A 21428-nucleotide genomic window follows, 5' to 3' on the forward strand; every position below is an offset into this window, starting at 1 on the left:
ATTTCAACCGGGTTGAAACGAAATCAAAATTTTGAAAGATGTTTTTACTTTTTAAACCTCCGGAAATGACTCGCAAAATAAATGTCCAATAAGTTAAAATTAAATCCTTTTTTTCGAGCATTAGGTATGTAATAATCAAATTAAGTAGGACCCTGTAAAAACAGCCTACTTGGAATTTGAGGGTAACAATAACCAGCATATGACTTTATTTCGTTTTCACCCAAATAAAATTTTATGTTCTCATTCTTTGATTTTCTCATCGTATTACTATTAAGCATATACTACTAGATTTGTCTTTTAAGTCAATTTGTTTGATGGTGATGGTGTAAAATATTCTTCTTATACTAATGCCTTTTTAGGTCAATGAGGGAGTTTTTCTACATGAAGAATATCAATTGATTTTGCTTTTACAGACACTAACTACTCTTGAGTCTTGTCATCATATTAGAACTCATGATATTGCGGAAGCTGCTATAACTTCAATCAATTCTGGAACAGATACCTTCCACCACCATGACCCTATGCCGCTTCCCTTCTACTACTTCAGCTCCATGATCTATGTTTTATCTCTGAACCATATTCACACACTAGAATGATATAGAATTCCTGAAATCAGAGGCATCCATCTTTTCTGAGAAAAAATATGTTTTGACCTTCATTTCAAAGATTATAAAGTTTACAATGTTGGAGTAGTAACTTTCTTGCTGAGATTTTTGTAGCAGCACTTCTGCTGCAACATCATTTCCTTATGATTTCTCTCTCTGCAACAATGAACATGAAAAAGGAAATGAACTATGAATTCCTTGATTAGAAGTACTGTATTTATTTCCTATTCTTTCTACATATGCTGAAACAACTGTGATTAATCAAGGTCCATTTTTTTTCTGATCAGGATCTTATGCTGAAAGCTTGTGCCAACCTTGCATTCTTGATTTGGACCAATGAGCTATTGCCTATAGACTATTTACTGCTAGCACTTCATCGATAGAGATGACGATCCCCGTGCTCTGTGAATTGCGGTATGTTTACTTCATTGGCTTGTTCCAGATTGTTTCTGAATTTTACTCCACTATAACATTACTATTGATGCTTGCTGGTATTAATTTTAATTTAAATTTAGGTTTCCACCATATCTAATACTCCATTACTATAGTTTTAATCCTTTAATCTTGATTTCCACCATATTGTAGCTGAAAACTTAATACTCTTTTGGCATTCAACATTGTATCCTTTCATTTGAAATCGAACTTTTAAAGGATAGGCCTTTTCTACTTGTAAAGCATTTGATTTTGGCAATAGAGAGAAAAACTGTGGATGAGTCTTGTTCTTCAGTTCTTGAGGTTCATTATATATATGTTCTCTTCTTCCTCCTTCATATCATTGATACTTCCATGTTTAGGTAGTTAGTCTCCTCGATAGTCGTGAAATGTTAATTCTGGGATATTGCTGAGGGTTACCTAAGAATTTCATGTAACTTCTCCCTTAAATAACTCACAGTTCCAAGTGAGCACCACATATCAAAGCTCAAGTAGCATCACGTGGTGGTCCATCTGAAGGCCAGAAACCGTTCTATCCGCTCCAGGATCCTGGCGCATATACACAGTTGGTTCTTCAAACAGCTGTTGTAGAAATCCTCTCTTCCTATAACTGTGTCCCGCTTTGTATCATCACTTGTTCAGATCATTCTTCACATACAACCAACTTTGGTTCAATCCAGCGATAGCGTTGGCCAAAGTCCTGTGTTGGATGAAACAACTGATACACACACACGCACGCACGCACACTATATCCTTATTGAGGATATTGTGGATGCACCTGAAAAAAGCCTTAGAATTTTTCAAAGTAAATCTTGTCCCACCGTTCACTGTTGGTGGTGACTAGCTTTAATCATAGGCATATGCACCGGCCATATAACTTTACCAAGAAACACATGTCTGCCAAACAGGGTTGTTATCTCCTTTTTTTTTCTCTGTAATATCTCTAGTCTGCTTACACAGAGAATTACTCATCATTAATTTCATGTTTTATCTTTCAGGCTCAGCAACATATCATCAACAGAATTCATATCATATGATCATGATTAACTGTGATAGGGTTTATTACAGTCTGAATAGTATAGTATACACAAGTAATAGTGCCTTTTTAACTTACATAGAGACAGAGGCAAAACGCAAATCTGCAACAAGGAAAAGTGGTAGGAGCGTGGGAATCTTTGTCTCTTTACTTTTGCTTTATTGCACTAATTGGCTATGCATGTACATCAACTTCATATACTATTAACTTTCTTTTGGTTCAAACTTTAAACTGCACAAAGTTAAAGCAAACAAAAGAAAATAATAAAAAGAAAGAAAAGCAACCACCAGATCAAGTCAAATTGACTTACCAGATAAGATAACACTTTTTCCCTCCAAGTGGCCTTCATTTACATACCATCTGAATTTAAAAATTGAACTACATTATAGCTGTGATACAATTCTACTCACTATCTCTATGAGATAGATGGAGAGTTACCTTTTCTCTGTAAACTTTTACCCAAGAATGAGATGAAAACAATGAGCATTGTAACTCCGGCTATTAGTCCTATAAAGAGAGCAAGTGTTTTACTTGCCCAATCGTCAAGTAACATAGTGGCTTCCATGTTCTTGGCGGAGAGATTGCTCCTTTTGTCGTCTAGGACACAACCGCCGACACTAAAAGCTTGTTCAACGGCGACGGTGGAAGCGGGAACGGCGAATATCTCCTTAGCCATGATGGAGAGTATCGGAAACTCTTTGTCATGTGTTCCCCACCAATTAAGGACGTCAATTTGTTGAGTAGGAGGACCTGCATCTTGAAAAATAGAGCGCGATTCCAAATATATATCTAATTCACTAGTCGCTCTAGTCCTATTGGTTGTAGTACCGTATAGATCTTGCAATTGTGATACTACGTCGGGATCGATCATGACATTGGAAAAATCCCTCCACCAAAATCAAATGTAGAAGGACTAGGAGGAGCACGTACCTGGTGAGCGGTGTTATACCGCATTTCATATTCCGCGTAGAGAGAACGAAGTGCACTATCTAACCTATGTTTGATTTCATCAACATCCGGAATACTTAGTTCGAAGCATTCTCCTCTTGTCAAGCCCATTTCGCGGAGTTGAGAAAAATCCAAAGCGTGCAAACAACCATAGTACATGTCTAAAATTTTATAAACACCATGCAACTTCCACTTTGGATCCAAGCATTTTGCAATCAAAAACACATTTGGAATACGTGAAAAATATTTTAACCATTTTTCAACCATGTAAAACAAAATAGCCTTCAACCCAACGAATTGAGTATTTTTCACACAAGTTTTAAAACCAATTGCCACATACATGCAATGCTCCAAAACGCGCACAGAAGTAGGATAATAAACACCGGATAACTCAACAGTGGCATTTTTGAAAGCGCGGAATAATCGAAATAAATCCATGCTGTGGTCCCAACAAGCGGGTATCAAAATCAAATCAGAAGGAACATGAGGACAACTTCTAAAAAAATCACATAAATACTCAATGTGGTTCAAAGTCGACTCCAACATATCATATGTCGAGTTCCACCGAGTTGAAACATCCAAACGAAAGTTGGTGTACCTGCATTGCTTACCATGACAATATCTCTTCCAAGCTCTACCAATAGGAGCTTTGTTATGAATCAACTTCACAGCAGTTCTAATAGGATCAACATACTTTTGCCACAAATCGATGGCATCTTGAACACACAAATTCAAAATATGGGCAATACATCGCACATGGAAATATTTACCATCAATAACAGGAGAACATGCACTGATTAAATCATCTATGCTAGCAGTGTTAGCGCTAGCATTGTCAAAACCAATAGAAAAAATTTTATTGATCAATTGAAATTCATTCAAAACTTGAATGATCAATTGAGCAATTGCTTGTGCAGTGTGTGGTGCGGGAAATTCCCGAAATGCAATCAAACGTTTGTTTAAAGTCCAACTGTGATCAACGAAATGCACTGTGATGCCCATATACGAATTTTTACAAAAACAATCAGTCCACACATCAGAACAAATAGAAACTTTATGCCCTAAGTTAATAATAAACGTACCTAATTGCGCCTTCTTTTCCATGCATTGTCGAACAACGGCTCGCGTCATTGAAGTTCGACTCAATTTTCTTGCAGCGGCATTATATACTTGCCGCATACTCGACTCAAAAGCATCGTTATCAAAAGCATTGAATGGAAAATGTTTCATAACGGCAAATCTAGACATCACATTAAGAGCATTTTTGTGATCATATTTCAAAAGAGTATTGCTACACATACCTGATGTTTGGGATGAACCCGTCGTCCCACTTCCGACTCCATGTTGAAAGTTGAGTTGAGTTTGGGTTGGAGCGATACCAAACTCGACCGGATGCGCTTTCTCCAGGTGACGGGTAAATGTACCGTACCCTCCACCCTTTCGGAATGTGTATACGTTTTCGCAATAGTTGCAATACACATTATAAGTGTTTGGATCGTTACTATCTTGTACCCTCTTGAAATGTTTCACGAAGATGTTTGAGGTTAAAGACCTTTCAGCTGGTCTAGGAGGTTGAGGAGGTTGTCCACGTCCACGACCACGACCACGCCGACTCCTTGGTGGTGGTGGGGGTGGCATTTCTTGAACCTCTTCTACCTCCTCCCCCTCCTCCTCGTCGTCATCATCATCATCGTCTTCATCAACATTCACGGGGGTTGGACTTTGTTGGGAATAGGCACCGCGACCGGGAGCACCACTACCGGTACCAACATAAGCATCGCCTTGGTATTGAGAGCGAGAGAGAGCAATAGCATGTGCCACATCTTGCTCTTCTCGAGCCTACAAAATAATATTTGTATTGTAAATACAAAATAAAATTATGAACAATAATGAAATGTAATTCAAAATTAATGAAATTAGTAGATAATAAATATTAACCTGCCACTCATCCATGTTCATTTGAGAAATTTCATCAATAACGGATCTCCGAGATGGCCTCTTGGCCTTTCCCTTTCCCTTATCAACACGACCTTCTCGGGATGAAGACATATTGGAATGGTATGTAGAAATGTAGAAATATGGAATAATATATTTTTTTTTGTTTTAGTAATTGAGAAAGAAAGACAACTTATAGAACTACGGGAACAAGTATAACTGTATAAGTGTATAACAATGCGTAATAAGAGTAGCAATTGCGTAATTAAATGGAAGCACAATAGCACAAATGAGAAATTGGAGACAAAGAGAGAGAATTGAGAGATTGAAGAGAGAAACTCTTATTAACACAAGAGTGGGGTGAATGTAAATGAGGATAGAGGGGGGTATTTATAGAAAAAAATGAGGGGGAAAATGGAAGAATTCGAATTTGAAATTTAAAAAAAAAAAAATTTGAATTTTCACAAAACCGGCGGTTTTGGCGGAAAACCGCCGGAACCGGCGGAACCGCCGGTTTCCGGGCCAAAACCGCCGGTTTCCGAAATAAAACCGCCGGTTCGGTCAACGAACCGTCTGCAAAAGCTGCTCCATTGTCGCCTCGTGCTCCGCGCCGCCTCGAAAGCCACTAAACCGGCGGTTAACCGCCGGTTTTTCCGGTTAACCGCCGGTTAACCGCCGAAAAACCGGCGGTTTCGACCGGTTTTGAAGATCACCACCGGCCCCCATCCCCCTGCCTCGATTTAAGCGCCGGAACCGGCGGTTCCACGGTTAACCGCCGGTTCCGAACCGTCCCGAACCGCCGGTTCGGTGACGGTTCCGGTTCGAAATATCTTGAACCTGAACCGGACCGCGAACCGAATTGCGACGGTTCCGGTTCGGGAATATTGCGCCGGTTCCGGTTCGGCGGTTAACCGCCGGAACCGGAACCGGTGGGCATGTCTACATAAGACCACGTACAAAACAAAGGAAAAATATTTGTCAGACATATCTATCTTTAAGATTAAATGACACAGCAGATTTGACACACGAGTTAAATCATGTACTCATCATTCTAGAAACTTGATTGTGTTTTAAGATGTACTAACTAATATTATTCAAATTTTTATTTTCCCATTTCTTGATATCATTAGAGTTACAAAATGCACTTATATATTCATAAACCTTGTATGAAGAAATCCAAGCAAAATTATTCTCATTCTTGCATTAGTTACTATTCATTCTTGCTTCTGCTATGAGTTAAACACGTTAATACCAATTCTTGGTAGCTGATGATATTTTACCCGGTTGATCTATAGTTTACTCGTGTTCGTGTATATTATTCACTCATTATAAATGCGCCATCCGTCGCAAGAATCAAATAAATAAGCTAAGGGATATTACTACATTGTGATTTTAACCTCTTTTAGAAGTTGATTATGGTTATGTACTTATACATGAATATTATTCTACTTGAATCATCATGTTCGTGCCTGTAAGTCCAGTTACATATGTTCTCTTGTTTCCCCCAAAAAACTGCTTTGAGAATATAAATTCATAGATTTTACAACATACGTCCCTTTTCTCTCGATAATTTGTTCGTCTGATATGAAAGTTACATGAGAAGAGTACACTACTAATTCGAAATAAATCACACCAACAAAAGCAAAAAAGCAGCAACCTTTCCTTTTCACATAACAATTACAACCAGAAACAGGGAAAAAAAAAGAGAGATCATCAATCACACAACGATAGATTAAAAATTGTAGGAGCTACCTTAGTAAATTAATCAACAAAAAATTAGGACGGAGCATTCAAGAGGAGTCGAAATCATAATAGGCTAGGACACGTTAAGTAGGTAGAGAAATAAAGATAAAGCGCGATCGCTAGGAAGCGGCTGCAACGAAGCTTACCGCTTTGGGAACCAGGCATTGCATAGCCGGTGGCCGCCTGAGTCTGAGCGACGGAGTAGCGAGCGTAACACTTGGCCAAGAACATGTCACCCCAAGGAGACGTCGCGCACTCCGTCCTCAGCCGTTGGATGGCCTCGGACAAGCACTCATCGCACTGCCCGCTGCTCAAATCCTGCTCGCACTGCACCACGCCATGCACCCTCCCCGACCCCCCCACCCGAAAATACTGCCCCCCGCCGCCTCCCAGATACGCCAGCACGGCATCCCTCTCGTTGCCAGCGCCACTAGGCGGGCCGCACTTACGCGACACCACAGTCTTGTCGAGCGCCCCGACGAAGGAGGCGTTGTCGTACTTGATGAAGCAGCCGTCCAGCTGCAGGGCGCCGCCGCATGTCCCCATACAGTAGCCGCCTATCCTCGAGACAGCGTTCGCGACGCAGCTGTGGCAGTCGGAGCTGGTGAGGTCGCCGCGGCACTGGAAGAGCCCCGACACGGCGTCGTTGTCGTCGGTCGGGATGTTGAAGGTGTTGTAGTTGGAGAGGGAGGCTGAGTTGACGAGCGAGGCGAGCACTGAGTTGAGGCTTGACTCGTAGGGGCTGCCGGGGTTGTACTTCACCTGAGTGCAACCTACGTATATCATGGAATCCCATGAGCAGGTTGAGAGGTCTGGGAAGAGGGAGATGAACAGAGCGCAGAGGATCCATAGATGTTCTCCACAACGCATCATCTTCACCTATCTCTACCATGTGAAGGAGAGTCCAACAAATCTTATTTCTATATCATCGGTGACCACTTAATTGTAGTAGTCGTACAAATTATATTAATACTATTGGCTAGCTACTGCTGCTATTTGCGTGCCGATAAATAAATTTTTAAATGTTTAAATTGAGATATTCAAATTAAAAAATATCACTCATGTAAATACCTTTGAAATGTCCATACTTATTATTTCACCCTGGTATTCACTATCTTGAAATTGATTATGAGGAGAGTTTTTACTTTTTACACTATTATTCATAATTAAAAAATAGGTCTTCAGTAATGAGCGTGTTTATGAGTTATACACAATAATTTTTTTTCATCATTGGCAACACTACCCAATACTACAATTCGCATAATTTATGATGGAAATTGTTTTTTTTTAAATAATGATCGAAATATGAGAGAGTGAACCTACAAATTAACCTCAACATCTCGTGTAAATAGGAAATGTTGGAAAATATTGGATTAATACAAGACAAACTTAATGTTTTCGGGTTATCCAACATCGCGTGTAAATAGAAAATGTTGAAAAATATGACCTTAAGAATATTGAATTGGTAGGAACTTGTAGAAGTCATTGTAATTTTCAATTTGTTGATATTCATGTTGTCTCCATATCAAATAATGTTCCACTACTCTATTATTCTATTTGCATTACTTTGAGAACATTTTGATTGTTGAAAGACGATACCAATAAGAAGGTTGTGCCAATCAACGAAATCAATTCCGTATTGTTGTGTTTTCACGTTAACTCTTCTTCATATCTCAATTTACCATCATAGATTATAATATTTGTGAATTGATATTTCAGTTTACCATTACCATCATAGAGTATAATATACTACTAGTATACTATGTAAAATAAAGTTGGAATTTATGTTTTTTTAATATTATAAAATTGTAAGAATCTAAAAATTGAAAAAAATAGTATTACTATAATTTGCAAAATAATATGGAAAGTTGACAACATTTCTTGTTTTATGGTTTTTATTTCTTATTTTTATAAATAAATAAATAAATATTAAATCTAAGAATTACTAGCAAAATAATGACTAAATAAATATGTTTATAATGTGTTTCTGTAGTAGCACATAAATATCGATACTTTACCCATCACGTGTATGAAAAACACATATTTAGGATGTTGAAATAATAGGACTACTAGATTAAAGAATTAATGTGAACGAAAAATGATTATTTTACCAATTCAATTAGTCTAAGATCCTTCTCATCTAAGTCTGAGGGTTTACGTCTTTATCAGATAAAATCTTCTCCGAAACCCCACCAGCGTCAAGCATATTTTGAATCTTCCTTTGCGCGTCGGAATTCTCACCACACCATCGATCAAAGTCTGCTTTACGACACCAGCAAATGAGTTCCATCGCACATTCCTTCAACTCCGACTAGATCTTCACGAATTGGATTAATTTGCAGTAGTTTAATTATGGCTAGGGCTCAGGACAATTGGGAGAGGCTGGTTCGCGCAGCGCTGCGGAGCGACCAGCGGGCCGGCCACGAGCGGACACCCAGCGGCATCGCCGGCGCCGTACCTGACTCACTTCAACGGAGTACCAACATCAATGCGATTTTGCAGGCTGCCGATGAAATTCAGTCGGAGGACCCCAATGTTGCCAGAATATGTAAGTGAAAGATAAAATTGCTCTTGCTCTTACAGTTGACGGCTAGTTGTTATGCATCTGTTTTTAACATAATCGATTTTTTTAGATGCTGTAAGGAATGTGTTTTGAGTGTGATTTTGTTTATCTTCTGAAATTAGGTTTTATGCTCATGAGAACTAGGTGTAACTTAGGGCGCAGGCCTCTGAATAATCCGTTTCAATTCGGATCCGATATTAGGAACATGTAGCTTTTCTCCCCTTCTAAAAAATTTAGCACAACTTTTGCTGGAACTGCAGCAGGTCAATAAAAATATGTTTAAAAAATAGTCCAAGAATAGATATAGTTGGCCGCATGATGTGATACTATGCGTCAGAAGTAGTTTTCTGTTTGCAGTGATTTGCTCATCCTTATAGTGCAGTGCAAGTTGATGAAGGTTGATTATATATGTGGAGTTGGAGGTGTCTGCTCGCAATAGATTTTGGAAAACTCTTCTTCCTCATTCTGTTTGTGCTTTTTTTAAGTGGGGGTTATTTAATTCGTAACAACAGCAACTACAACTACAAACACTACAATAGAAGTGATAAAAGAACAAAAGAGGATGTGGGTGCTTTGCTCATCAATCTAATTAAATACCTATAAATTGGATATGGCAAAGGTGGCGGTTGACTGAGGGCTCTAATCACTGGTTAGTTTGCATTAGATGAGGTCGTAGAGTCTTAGCAGTTCAGACACTTATATATTTTAAAAAGTGTTAAAGTGGGTGGCAGTCTGAATCTATTTTAGTTTCATATTATTTCCACGGTCTATGGAGACTTGGAGAGTGCTAAATGCAGCATAACTGCGATGATGATATATGTTGACGGGCTAAGCTAAAGAAATTAGTAGCTCGTATTAAGCTACTAATTGATGAAGGTTGATTATATATGTGGGTTGAACTTGGGAGCTGGAGGTGTCTGCTCGCTGTAGATTTAGGAGAACTCTTCGTTCCTCATTTTGTTTGTGTTTTTGAAGTGGGGTTTTTATTATTCATAAGTCATAACAAAAATTAAAAAACGCAAATATTTTATTCTTGTCCATTATTTTGGTGAAGTTAAGGACTTCATAGGATTTTAAAGAAATTTCTGGTAAGAGGTTGTTGAAATGACATCCTTTGTTTGTATGCCTCTAATTTTCAGATTGCCCTCCCCACGTGTACAAATACACCGGGGTGGACTCTGTTTCCGAGAACATGAACGCGGAGTTCGGGACGAGGCTGGAAATCGTGTTTCAGGATACCAACTTGCTGAATCCGGAGAACCACCCGATACATGTGCACGGGCATAACTTCTTCATTGATGCGAAGCATATTTTCTATATTTTTCCCCTTTGACTACACATTTTTATGTAAGTTATGACTCATAAAATCGTGTTTTCATCGAAGATTAGGATGTAGCTGGAGCTCATTCAAACATTCCATCAAACACTTGGTGTGCTATGTAAAATATAAGGACAAAATTCTCTTTGAAGCATTTCACCAAACAGTTGGCATGCACTGCGTAATAGTTCCAAATTCAGCACAGCAGCAGTCATCGCACTACCCATCCGGGTCAACCCAGCATCGTTTAACACCCGCCCGGGTCAGTTACAGAATGCATCGAAAATCCAGAAGGGGTGGAATTTCTATCACCAGGGTCGGGTGAATTTGTTGTTTAAAAATCCACCCGGCCGGGTGGATTATTTCTAACTGCAGTGTCGGCAGTTTCAAAGGTAAAAAGAGGCGGTTGCTTTGGAGAAAGGTGGGCACGGTTTGGAGGATGAAATTGGACAAGTGAGGAGCACACACGTGCCAGTTCAGAGGGTGTTGAGGGGAGTTTAATTGGAAATTTTTAAATGCCCAAATGGGGACGTTTTTGCAGAGAGGAAAAAGGGGGAGAAGAAAGGAGAGAAAGAGAGGAGAAAGAAGAGAAGGAAGAAATTCCGACGATCCATCTCCATATCTCCATTCCACTCAACAAGAGCAAGCTTCCTACGGTTTTAATTGTTATTATTACCATGTGCTTAGGCTAAGCTCTTTATGTTGCTCCAAGTTGTGATTTAGACTTGTTTGAATGTTTCTACACCTTTGAATTCACGTTTTGACATCGTTGATGTGTTTAATGTTAGATTCTATCACTTTAGAGGCCTCTATCGTTATAGATTTTTTAATCCTTGTTTATCGTCTCTTTAACATGAACTTGAATGGACTAATCAATTGATGTGTTGTTGAATTTGAATTGTTCAGAGGATAATTTGACAATGGATTAGGTAAGTTCTTATAGTAGATGATATTTTATTCATGCGCTTCCGCAGGAATTTAATATCGTTGAAAGTTAATTCATGGAACAAGTGTTCAGCTGACTGTGAATTATACGTCGCAAACATGTTCAGTGCACGCGATTAGGTTGATTAATTAATCCCAAATATGTGCTTTCGATATAGGTGTAGAATGATTCAAGTCTAATGAGCAACTTGGAGTGACATGTTTTTCCCATCTGATTAGTCTTTCCTTAGTTAACTTGCAGCTTAATTTTATTATTAGCTTATAGATATCAAAACCTTTAAAACAAAGTCCTTTTTAATTTTGTCTTTTGTTTGTTTTGGAATTAAATAATCTACGCCTCCCTGTGGTTCGACACTCGAAGTACTACAGCTGACTCTGTACTCTTGCAGATAGGTTGTAATATTATAGCTAATTAATTAAACTTGTGTGTTTTTAATCCATTAATATAAAAGCTCGAAAAGTATAATGTGGTGGACCCGCCGGAGAGGAAGGCGGTGGGGGGGTGGGCGGCGATCAGGATCAACGCGGATAATCCGGGGGTGTGGTTCATTCATTGCCATCTTGAGGAGCACACGTCGTGGGGGCTGGCTATGGAGTTTATTGTCAAGAGTGGGAAAGAGCCTTCTCAGTGTTTGCTTCCTCCCCCGAGTGATCTGCCTGTCTGTTGAGTTTTTCAGTGTGGGGTAATTTTGTTTCTTTGTCTTCTAGTTGCTTTGCTTGTGTATACTGAGGAATAATTGAGTAATGAGAAATGAGATTGAGATAGAGATTGAGATATATACTCCTGCAAGGCTACAACACACCTGGCTCAAACAAACAATTTGACTATTGGGCCTGAATTAAATATTTGGGCTGAGATAAGTACTCCACAAATTATGATACTTTAATCAATTGGATCAGGGCTTAGGGCTTAATTTAATATGTTCATTTGGGCTTACTATACAAGAAAGAGGCTAAATAAACGAAGAGTTTATTGTAGTGCAGTTTAGTCAAATTGAGTTGTCTAAATTATGCTAGGTGAAACAAGAATAATTACACATATATATAAACAAGGAAAAACTTCACTAACTAAACATAAGCTACAAATGGTGAACACACACATGGTAAAACTTTCTCGAACCTACTTCACAACATTATTCTCTCTCTTACTTTACCATTTCTCCACTTTAACTATTTATTATCATTTTTATAAACAAGAGTAACCGGGACTCCTAACGGCGGACAGATGGAGTAGTGTTTACCTCAAAAACAATTTATTGGTAGCACATAGACTAGATTTCGTGTGAAGATCGATTTGATAGCACTAAGTCAATTTATTGGTAGCACATAGACTAGTACTTAGTTGCTCCAAAACTGTAGAACAAATTAAATGGCTTTATAAATAGCCCTGGGTCCTAGATCGTGATGTATGGGCCATACATTATAAGGATGTGATCCTTATAGATAAAAAAAGACTTATAGTCCAAGAAGAAGACGAAAATAGACTTTATCCAACTTTTTTTTGGCGATTTTTCTCTCAAAATCTTGCCTTTATCCAAACTTGAAATAGATAAGACTCAAGGTTCTCTGAGTTGTATGTAAATTGCGGGTAACAAAAGGCCTGTTTGATTCATATCATTGGGCTTGAATTTACGATTTTGGTTCAGCATCTATGGCATATCTTAAAATAAGGTTGGAAATTCAAATATGTGCCAGAGCATTCTTTATGGTAAATGTTTCAAAATTAGTCTACATCTTTTCTCTACTTCTGATAATTCATGTGATTGTTTCTCAAGAGATAAGTACCCCTCCGTCCGTCATTAGGAGTTCCATTTCTTGACGGCACGGATTCTAAGAAATGTTAATAAAATTTGGTGGAAAAATGTTAGTAAAATATGGATCACACATGTATTATTAGTTTTAAATGAAATGTGAGTAAAACAAATGAGTGGAATGTTATGCCCTATTACCAATTATAGTAAAAATAAACTGGAACTCCTATTCACGGAAGGACTAAAATGATAAAAACGAGACTCATATTCGCCGACGGAAAGAGTAAAATGTAAATATTAAGATGATTATATTTCGATAGTTATTGGCCATCAATAAGCAAATAGCAATGACTCATGTAATTTGAGTGTTATTAAGGAAATGACCGATAATGTGGTCGTAGTGATTCAAAGCCCTGGCTTATTAGTTGGAAATGAAGTATCTTACTAGATTGTGCTTCATCGTCTATTTTGAGAGTGTGTTTGAATAAGTAAATAATTAGTAATCCGGACATATTGCTGCATAGTTTCAGATAAATTATCTTCTTTGTGTTTGTGTGATGACAATATGTCAAAATTTCAGTAGTATTTGAAAACCACAAAGCGTGCAGAGTGCATTATAGTATGTTGATTGAATAAGTCAATAGATACAGAATTACGTGCAAGTATGTTACGCACGGTGCAGGCAGCGTGAAGAAAATAGTGAAACTGGAGGACGACAATATACACATATATGATTATTATGCTGAAAACTGATCGGTCAACAAAAAACACCAAGATCGGGCCGAATTCGATGACCTTTTTCGATTTTCTTGATTTTCACATTTGCTATATTATGTATGTGTTACTACTAATCTGCCAGAAAACAAAGCAAAAGCAGCTCGGAAGGGATCACCTCATGCATTGTATACTACATTTCATAATACATTATTAAATAATGGACAAGTGGATCTTATTTTATGGAAAGAAAAGTTGTTTTCAATATAACTTTTCCAAGTAAAGAAATTTAAACTAAACTAAACTAAATATAAAAAACGTATGTATTCAAATCAATTTCAGTTAATTATGTTTAATTTAAATAAAAAAAAGTAATGTTGGATCACATTTTATAGAAAGAAAAGTTATTTCAAATAATTTTTCTTGCACTTCGTTTCTACACATCTTTTAGTTTCACTAATTCTCAACATATTTTAATAACTAATCTTGTTTCTTTTCAAAGGTTATCTCCTCATAATTTTGTTAGCTGCTATATCAATAATATATATATATATATATATATATATTAATTTTTATGTATTTTATGCTAAAATAACATCGCAATTAGTATTAGCAACATTAGTCCATATATTAGTAATTTTTGTATATCATGAAATAAGTACAAATACATAGCAGGAATTTAAAAATCAAAATCAAAATATCATATAAAGAAAAAATTATTGGAAAAACTTCAAGTAACAAGAAAGAAAATAGTAGTACTAAAAAGTAAGAAAATATTTAATATACAAAATTTTAAAGGTTCATAATTTATTTATTATAAACATAGCTTCTGCATATAATATGCTTGTATCAAACGATCATGTTTGAGTTCTAGAAAAAACACAGTATCAAGATAATAAAATTGATTGAAATTACTTTGTTTTTTAATTAAAATTGAGCATAATTAACGGAAATTGATTTCAATAAAAATGTTTTGATATCTAGTGTAGTTTAATTTCTTTACTTAAGTGGAAAGGTTATATTGGAAATAACTTTTCTTTCCATAAAATAAGATTCACTTGTCAATTTTTTAATGGTGTATTATATAATGTAGTATACAATGCATGAGGTGATCCCTTCCGCAGGCCGCTCTTTTCCCTTTCGCTGCAGCAGCCATTTTTTTCTTTTATAAATCAGTGGATTAATATGATACCGATATCAATACAACTTTAGACTTTTTTTTCATAACCTCACTCTCTTTTTTCAAACTTTGAAACTGCCGAAAGAGTATCTAAATTGGCTTCCCAGGCAAGTCTCCCTCCCTCTCTGCCCATGCTCTTTTATTTTATTTTTCTTTTCTTTTCTCCTTCCCTTTTCTTTATTTAGAAATACAGGACATGCATAAATATACTTTGCTTCGATAGGAAACAAACATAAAAGTATATCGTGTTACCTATTTAGATGTTACTATAACTTATAAAGTAGGTGGGAACGTACGTGCTCTGATCTAAGTTTTCACACTTTAATTATTTACAGCTAAAAGATCATTCCAAAAAGCAATATATCTATGTTTTTCCAAACAAAAAGTTCGCCATGAATTGGAAGCTTCTTTGGTTAAGATTTTATTCCCCTGTTACATATGATATGAACATTGACTGAAATCTAGAGCATTACTCACTTTTAAAATGAAATTTACTCTATTTTTTAAAACAGTTGTATGAAATTAGTTTTCTGCTCAGAAACATGCATTTAATTAAATATTGTATAATTAACTACATGAAATGGTCCGCTATTTAATACACATAGGTTAATAATATGCAGTGAGTTATTATTCATCTACTGAAAAACGAGTGCATCTGCATACAATTTATCCGGACATTAATTTCAAACGGAATTAGAGTGGGGCTACTGAACTATAGTTACTTTGTTTGATAATTAAATTACACAATAACGCCAACAACTAAAATTCAAAATAATTGTATTTAAATAATAAAACAAATTAAAAGTAAAAAAAAAGAGAGAGGAGTGGGGTAGAGATACCATTGATCTACTGTATTACAGTGAAAATTACCGGTTGCCTAACTAATTAAGGATTTTTAGCTATACGCATTTTCAGAGGGATCTTGACTCACAGGTGAAGTGATCATAATATATAGTACTCCTTATGTTCCACAGTAGTAGAGTCATTTTGCAATTTTATACGTTCTATAATAATGAAGTCATTTCTCTTTTTTTTAAGTAAAAGTCAATATATTTCTTCTTAGTTACTATACTCTCTCTTACTTTATTCTTTATCCATCTTTCTACCTTTTTCATTTCCTACTTTATTCTTCATTTACTTAACACGATTTCTCTTAAATTAATCACGTGCTAAAAAGAAACTCCTCCACTACTGCGGAATAGATGGAGGAGTATTTGATTTTTATGATATTAATTTTGGATTTGAGGTGATTCCTGAAAGCTGTGTCAATTATTTCTATTACCGAAAGTGATAGTACTTGAGTTGAGATCCAGTGAGCCTAATTATGAGTTATTTCAATATTTTTCTCTTCTTTCATCGTTAATTCATCAATTTCAAACCTTTATGGAGTACTTTATTGTAAATTTGTAATCATCAATCAGGGTTTATTCCACGCTAGTATAGATGATATATAATTATTTTCTAGTGTGATTTAATGTTACTATTATTTGTTTTTGTAAATCTGAAATTAATTTTGTTTAAAAATAAAGTTAAATATGATTTATAGTTATCATAGATAATTTTATTTTGATAACAATTGCTCAAATAATAATAGTAAGATATGGTGGCACAAGAAAATTTGTGGAACACAATCTAGCTCTCATTCCCCAAATGAGAACCAATTAAAATTGTTTAAATTTATCAGTAAAATTTATTTAAATTTTAATTCGTGGAACTTTGCGGAAAATTTTCTTAAATGTATGGTTCCAAATTCCATCCCAACTGAATTAGATTCTATCCTTTGGCGTATAAAAGGGTCAATGACGCGTTTAACAAACGAATAATGCTTTTCCGTACTATTGATTAACACAAAAAAATAATTTGACCGAATTAAGTTGTTTAATTATGTAATTTAATTTTAAATAAAAATGATAAATTTATATGCATACATTTTCATTATTTACTTTAAAGGCTTTAATTTCATTTAGAAAGTTACAAGCCATTCATTCGTATTGATCAAAATTCAAAACATGCATATTAATCGAATAAGTCGCAGGCAAACATAAAGTATAAATTCTAATTAGTCGAGCATATTTATACATAGTTTCAAATTCCTAAAAGTACATAACTTTAAACATTTATCAAGAAATGTATCTTGGACAAATAAGAGGAATACAACATTTTTAAGTCAATTAGTATTCAACGTAAGTAATTAAATACACCTTGGTCTAGAAAAAACAATCATGTTATTTCATTTTAGTTCGTTAATAAAAATTAACTTTTATCTATTTATGATAAATTTCTCTTTCTAATAAAGTAAATTTTATTTTTCACTAACAATGGAGTACTTCAATAATTTTGGTCTCTATTACTACCAAAACTGTTTTTTGTCAACGAAAGTAGTATATTGGTATTTGGTATACATAAATATGTATGTATTTCCATATTATATGTAATGACGCATGTATATATATGTAATTAGTTATAGAAGTTGTACTACTACTACTACTACTACTATATAGGTATTCATGCAAATATATGTGGTTGGTTAATTATGTATATGCCCATATCAATTTCACAAATAAATGTTTAAATGATTTCGAAATCCTCAAATACTTCGTTTATGGTATGGTATGTGAATGCCTGAATGGTTTCGTGTATTTCATCGGTGTAATTAATTTAATATCTAAATACCAATAATTGATTTACTTTCGTCGAACTACGGTGGCCCCACATACTTACGATATTCGTTTAAAACAGTCTTATAGTTAGTTTGATGGGTGGATTAAGTAGACATATAATTATCAAACAAGTCATGACTTCAATTTATTCTCATTAATGTTATTCTTTTTTCATTAATTTACCTATGAAATTTAGCCCGCTTTAGCTTAACTATTCGTAAGAGCTGTAATTCTACAACTAATTAAGATCTTAATATTTCAAAAGAGAGTTGGTACGTACGTGTGCTATCCTTGCTTTTCAAAAAGAACTTCATTTTAAGCTTTTAATATCTTTTCTTTTATCAAATAAGATCTCTATCTAGAACATCGGAGTATAAATTAGTGTGACATGATGTCATCTCATGTTCAATATTGTTAAACAATATTTATATACTATAGATTCAAACATATAGGGATGTAGCTAGTAAAATTCAAACGTTTGACCCACGCATGAAAAATCACATAAGATTAACTAATCATATATCAGTGATTTTATTAATTAATTTTTTTCAAAAAACTATACGCTCCAGTATAAATGCTTTATACGATAATATTTTGAAAATAAGTTGATGAAAGTAATGCTTGTTGATTGAGATATGAACATGAGTTGTTTTCTACTATAAGTTACTAATATTCTCTTGAAAAAATGTTGGGGCCCTTCATTTATCTAAAAGATTTGACAATCAAGCTCCTATCTATCGGAGTTGGTGTGAGATCGGGAGATAACAACAAATCATGTGTGTATTTGCTTATGTATTTTTGTGTTTGTCTGTTGTTATTCTTCTATATACAGTGTTTGATTTTATCAATATGTTGATTTTGTTGTTCTTTTTTTTTTTATTTTGAATTGCGTCTAATCTTCTACTCTGTTACTAACCATTTCCATGGCTCAAGCATTTGTACAACATCAAAAAAATGGTACTAGTTTCCTACTGATTTTTAAGTTGTAAAATTGACTAAAATTTGATTAAACAACATGATTTTTTTCCTTCAATTTGCTCTCTTATAACAATAAGTTTGTGATTATATTGATAAAGAGCTTAGGAGTTCTACAAAGTACTTATATATCTATGATTAATCTTTTTGGTTTTCTTGAATAAGAAGTTAGATCCCTAAATTTCTTAGGGGCAAATGTGGTTTGATTATGGTTGGTAAATGGTAATCGAATAGGACATCGAATATTCTTACAACCTTAAAATAAAATAGAAATTTGTCACTTGAAACCCTCGTTCAAGTGTTATATCGCTTGATAATATGTATCTATGGCCAACATGCATGGGATATTAGAGCTAAATTCAGCCTACGATATATAGGCCTCTAACTGCTTTATATGCGTAGCTCTACATATCATAACTAAACCTTACTTTTCATGGCTACATGGTACATCAGTAAATGATTTAATTAATGTATATATACTCCATATCTTCGAGACATTTTTTCAATTAAAGGTGTGGTCTCCAAACGGGTCTCATGTGTCTGAACCTATACATGAGACTCATGAGTCAGCCTTTAAATCGATCCTAGCTAATCCATTATTAATGTAAAAATTCGACACTAAAAGCACGAGGCATAGTAGTGCAAACACACCTTTTGTTTAAATATTAATGCAAACGCAAACTGAAATTCTACGTGTTACATATAACGACACGTTATGACATTACAAGATATCCCCCAAAACCAAAAACATAAAATAAAAACACAAAAAAGGAATAGGTAAGAGATATCTTGTGAAATACCCTATATATAAGAAACTCGGATACACTGGCGAATACACTGTGAGTGTGAGCGTTGGTCGATGCACATCCGAACTCACATTAGTATGACATTGTCTATTTTTTTGCATTAAGTCCTCACGGTTTTGTTCTTGAAACACTTCCAAAACACTTCATACTAATGAAGTTAGGTAGTCCTTACTATTCCCGTGTGTGGGATGAGAAATCAAAATTCGACACGCATTAATTTCCTCAAAAGAAACAGTAACTCCTTGTATTCTTGGTTTCATATTCCTCCCAGTTTTCAGCAGAGCCCGAGTTAGACCCGAAGTGCGACTGAAACCCCACACAATCTTGCTCTCTCTGCTCATCTTCCTGACCATGCGCAAGCGAAGACGAAGAAGCCGCCATCGGAATCGAAACAAAAGGCAGCCCTCCTCCATAAACCCCTTGTGAGGAAGATGATGATGATGAGTTCCCATAGCCATAGCTGCTATTGATGTAGTCGCCGCGAAGAAGTTCCTCGTAGTGATGAACGTTGAGGTAGTTCTCTTGGTTCGGAGGAGCTCGGGTTTGAGTTTGAGTTTGAGTTTGAGTTTGAGTCTGAGTAGGCATGGCGCCGCGCCCGGTTGTTAGGTAGCCGAATTCAGTCCGGCCTTGAACCCTCTCGGGGAAGTTGAGCTTGGCCTTATTTCCTTTGAACCTTAGCGCAGCCTCGTCGTAGGCCAGGGCTGCGGCCTCCGCGGAGTCGAATGTGCCGAGCCACACGCGCGCGGCCTTCTTCGGGTCGCGAATCTCCGCCGCCCATTTCCCCCACGGCCGCTGTCGGACCCCTCTGTAGTTCCTCCTCCTTGGATTTTGAGTGCTCCCTTCATCATTTCATGTGCAACAAAATATTTGTACTAGTTCAGTGAATATAAAAAAGATTGAGGGTTTTGCAGTATTTTTTTTATGGATAAATCAATATAAATTTAAAGGTCGCATAGTATTTGATTAGATGATTTGTGATTGCATAAAATTTCTCTTGAAAAACACAATCATACACACACACACACACACTGCTAATTATACATATACTCCTATAATTTGTACATAAAATAGCATCACACCTTGTTCTTGAACGGGCTGAGTTTGGGGTTCGGTTGATGAGTGAAGATGAGGCAGTGGCGGAGAAGTGTCGAAGGTGGACTCTGGTGGGTTCTCGCCGGTGTAACCGAGAACCTGAGAGAGGGCGGTGACCATGGCGGACATGTCTAGCTGCGATCTGGCGGATGAGTAAATCGGGAAAAATGGATCGACGTCGTTTTGATCCTCGGATTCATTGGAAGGAAGGGGCCTCTTCCCATGCATTGTTTCTGCCTTCAACTATGCTGCTCAACTGTTATATATAGATGGAAATTAAAGACAAGGACATGTCTGAACATGATTTTTTATCACGACCATTTTTTCCTAGGATTTTCGTTTGAATATGTGTGTCAATAAAGATCGTATTATACTTACTATTTTACTAACTACTTATAATCTGTCTACTAACTATTTTACTAAGCACCTTTATCATTTGTAAAACGCTCTCCTCAATATTTTTTTTAGAAATACATAATAGTCATTTAATTTACTACTAGTCTCATCATTTTTGAAATTGTAAGTATTAAATTATAAAGTTCCAATTTTTTGAATAAATAGACTTCTTTTAGTGATGTTAAAAAGTACATATTGAAGAATGCAGCAGCGAAGATCAACGTGAAGAATAAAGAGAAACACGTGGGAGTGAGCTAGCAAATAAGTCGACCGTTAGAGTTAGTTATAAGGGTTTGATTGTGTAGGATCAAGTCCATGTGTTAGCATGT

At 35.9% G+C, this 21428-nt stretch overlaps 3 protein-coding genes and 1 long non-coding RNA gene across 4 annotated transcripts; 2 read left to right on the forward strand and 2 right to left on the reverse strand.

Annotated features, from left to right (window-relative positions):
* Window positions 1–268: 268 nt before the first annotated feature.
* Window positions 269–2029, forward strand: LOC121751615. The gene is made up of 3 exons (XR_006040131.1): window positions 269–813; window positions 893–1019; window positions 1498–2029. It is a non-coding gene; the product is annotated as an uncharacterized LOC121751615 (long non-coding RNA).
* Window positions 2030–6596: 4567 nt separating this feature from the next.
* On the reverse strand, window positions 6597–7649 carry LOC121751614 (plasmodesmata-located protein 6-like). The gene has a single exon (XM_042146399.1). It carries the CDS (start codon window positions 7570–7572, stop codon window positions 6763–6765), a length of 810 nt encoding a protein of 269 aa, XP_042002333.1. The 5' UTR covers window positions 7573–7649; the 3' UTR covers window positions 6597–6762.
* Window positions 7650–8808: 1159 nt separating this feature from the next.
* On the forward strand, window positions 8809–11377 carry LOC121750534 (callose synthase 10-like). Its single transcript, XM_042145083.1, has 2 exons — window positions 8809–9247; window positions 10402–11377. The coding sequence occupies exons 1-2, from the start codon at window positions 9052–9054 to the stop codon at window positions 10593–10595; spliced, it is 390 nt and encodes a 129-aa protein (XP_042001017.1). The 5' UTR covers window positions 8809–9051; the 3' UTR covers window positions 10596–11377.
* An 8109-nt stretch (window positions 11378–19486) lies between these two features.
* On the reverse strand, window positions 19487–20922 carry LOC121751332 (ethylene-responsive transcription factor ERF113-like). Its single transcript, XM_042146052.1, has 2 exons — window positions 20691–20922; window positions 19487–20450 (listed from the first exon to the last, which is right to left on the reverse strand). The coding sequence occupies exons 1-2, from the start codon at window positions 20830–20832 to the stop codon at window positions 19834–19836; spliced, it is 759 nt and encodes a 252-aa protein (XP_042001986.1). The 5' UTR covers window positions 20833–20922; the 3' UTR covers window positions 19487–19833.
* Window positions 20923–21428: the final 506 nt, after the last annotated feature.

This window comes from Salvia splendens, chromosome 10 (assembly GCF_004379255.2).
Source record: "Salvia splendens isolate huo1 chromosome 10, SspV2, whole genome shotgun sequence".
In the NCBI taxonomy this organism is placed as follows: Eukaryota; Viridiplantae; Streptophyta; class Magnoliopsida; order Lamiales; family Lamiaceae; genus Salvia; species Salvia splendens.

What these genes read in the sequence shown, in the direction of transcription:
- LOC121751614 (XM_042146399.1), bottom strand. Translation starts at nt 7,572, where the DNA reads ATGATGCGTTGTGGAGAACATCTATGGATCCTCTGCGCTCTGTTCATC.
- LOC121750534 (XM_042145083.1), top strand. Translation starts at nt 9,052, where the DNA reads ATGGCTAGGGCTCAGGACAATTGGGAGAGGCTGGTTCGCGCAGCGCTG. An exon ending in CCCCAATGTTGCCAGAATAT is followed by an intron (nt 9,248 to 10,401) that starts GTAAGTGAAAGA and finishes TCTAATTTTCAG; the next exon opens with ATTGCCCTCCCCACGTGTAC.
- LOC121751332 (XM_042146052.1), bottom strand. Translation starts at nt 20,832, where the DNA reads ATGTCCGCCATGGTCACCGCCCTCTCTCAGGTTCTCGGTTACACCGGC. An exon ending in TCAGCCCGTTCAAGAACAAG is followed by an intron (nt 20,451 to 20,690) that starts GTGTGATGCTAT and finishes GAAATGATGAAG; the next exon opens with GGAGCACTCAAAATCCAAGG.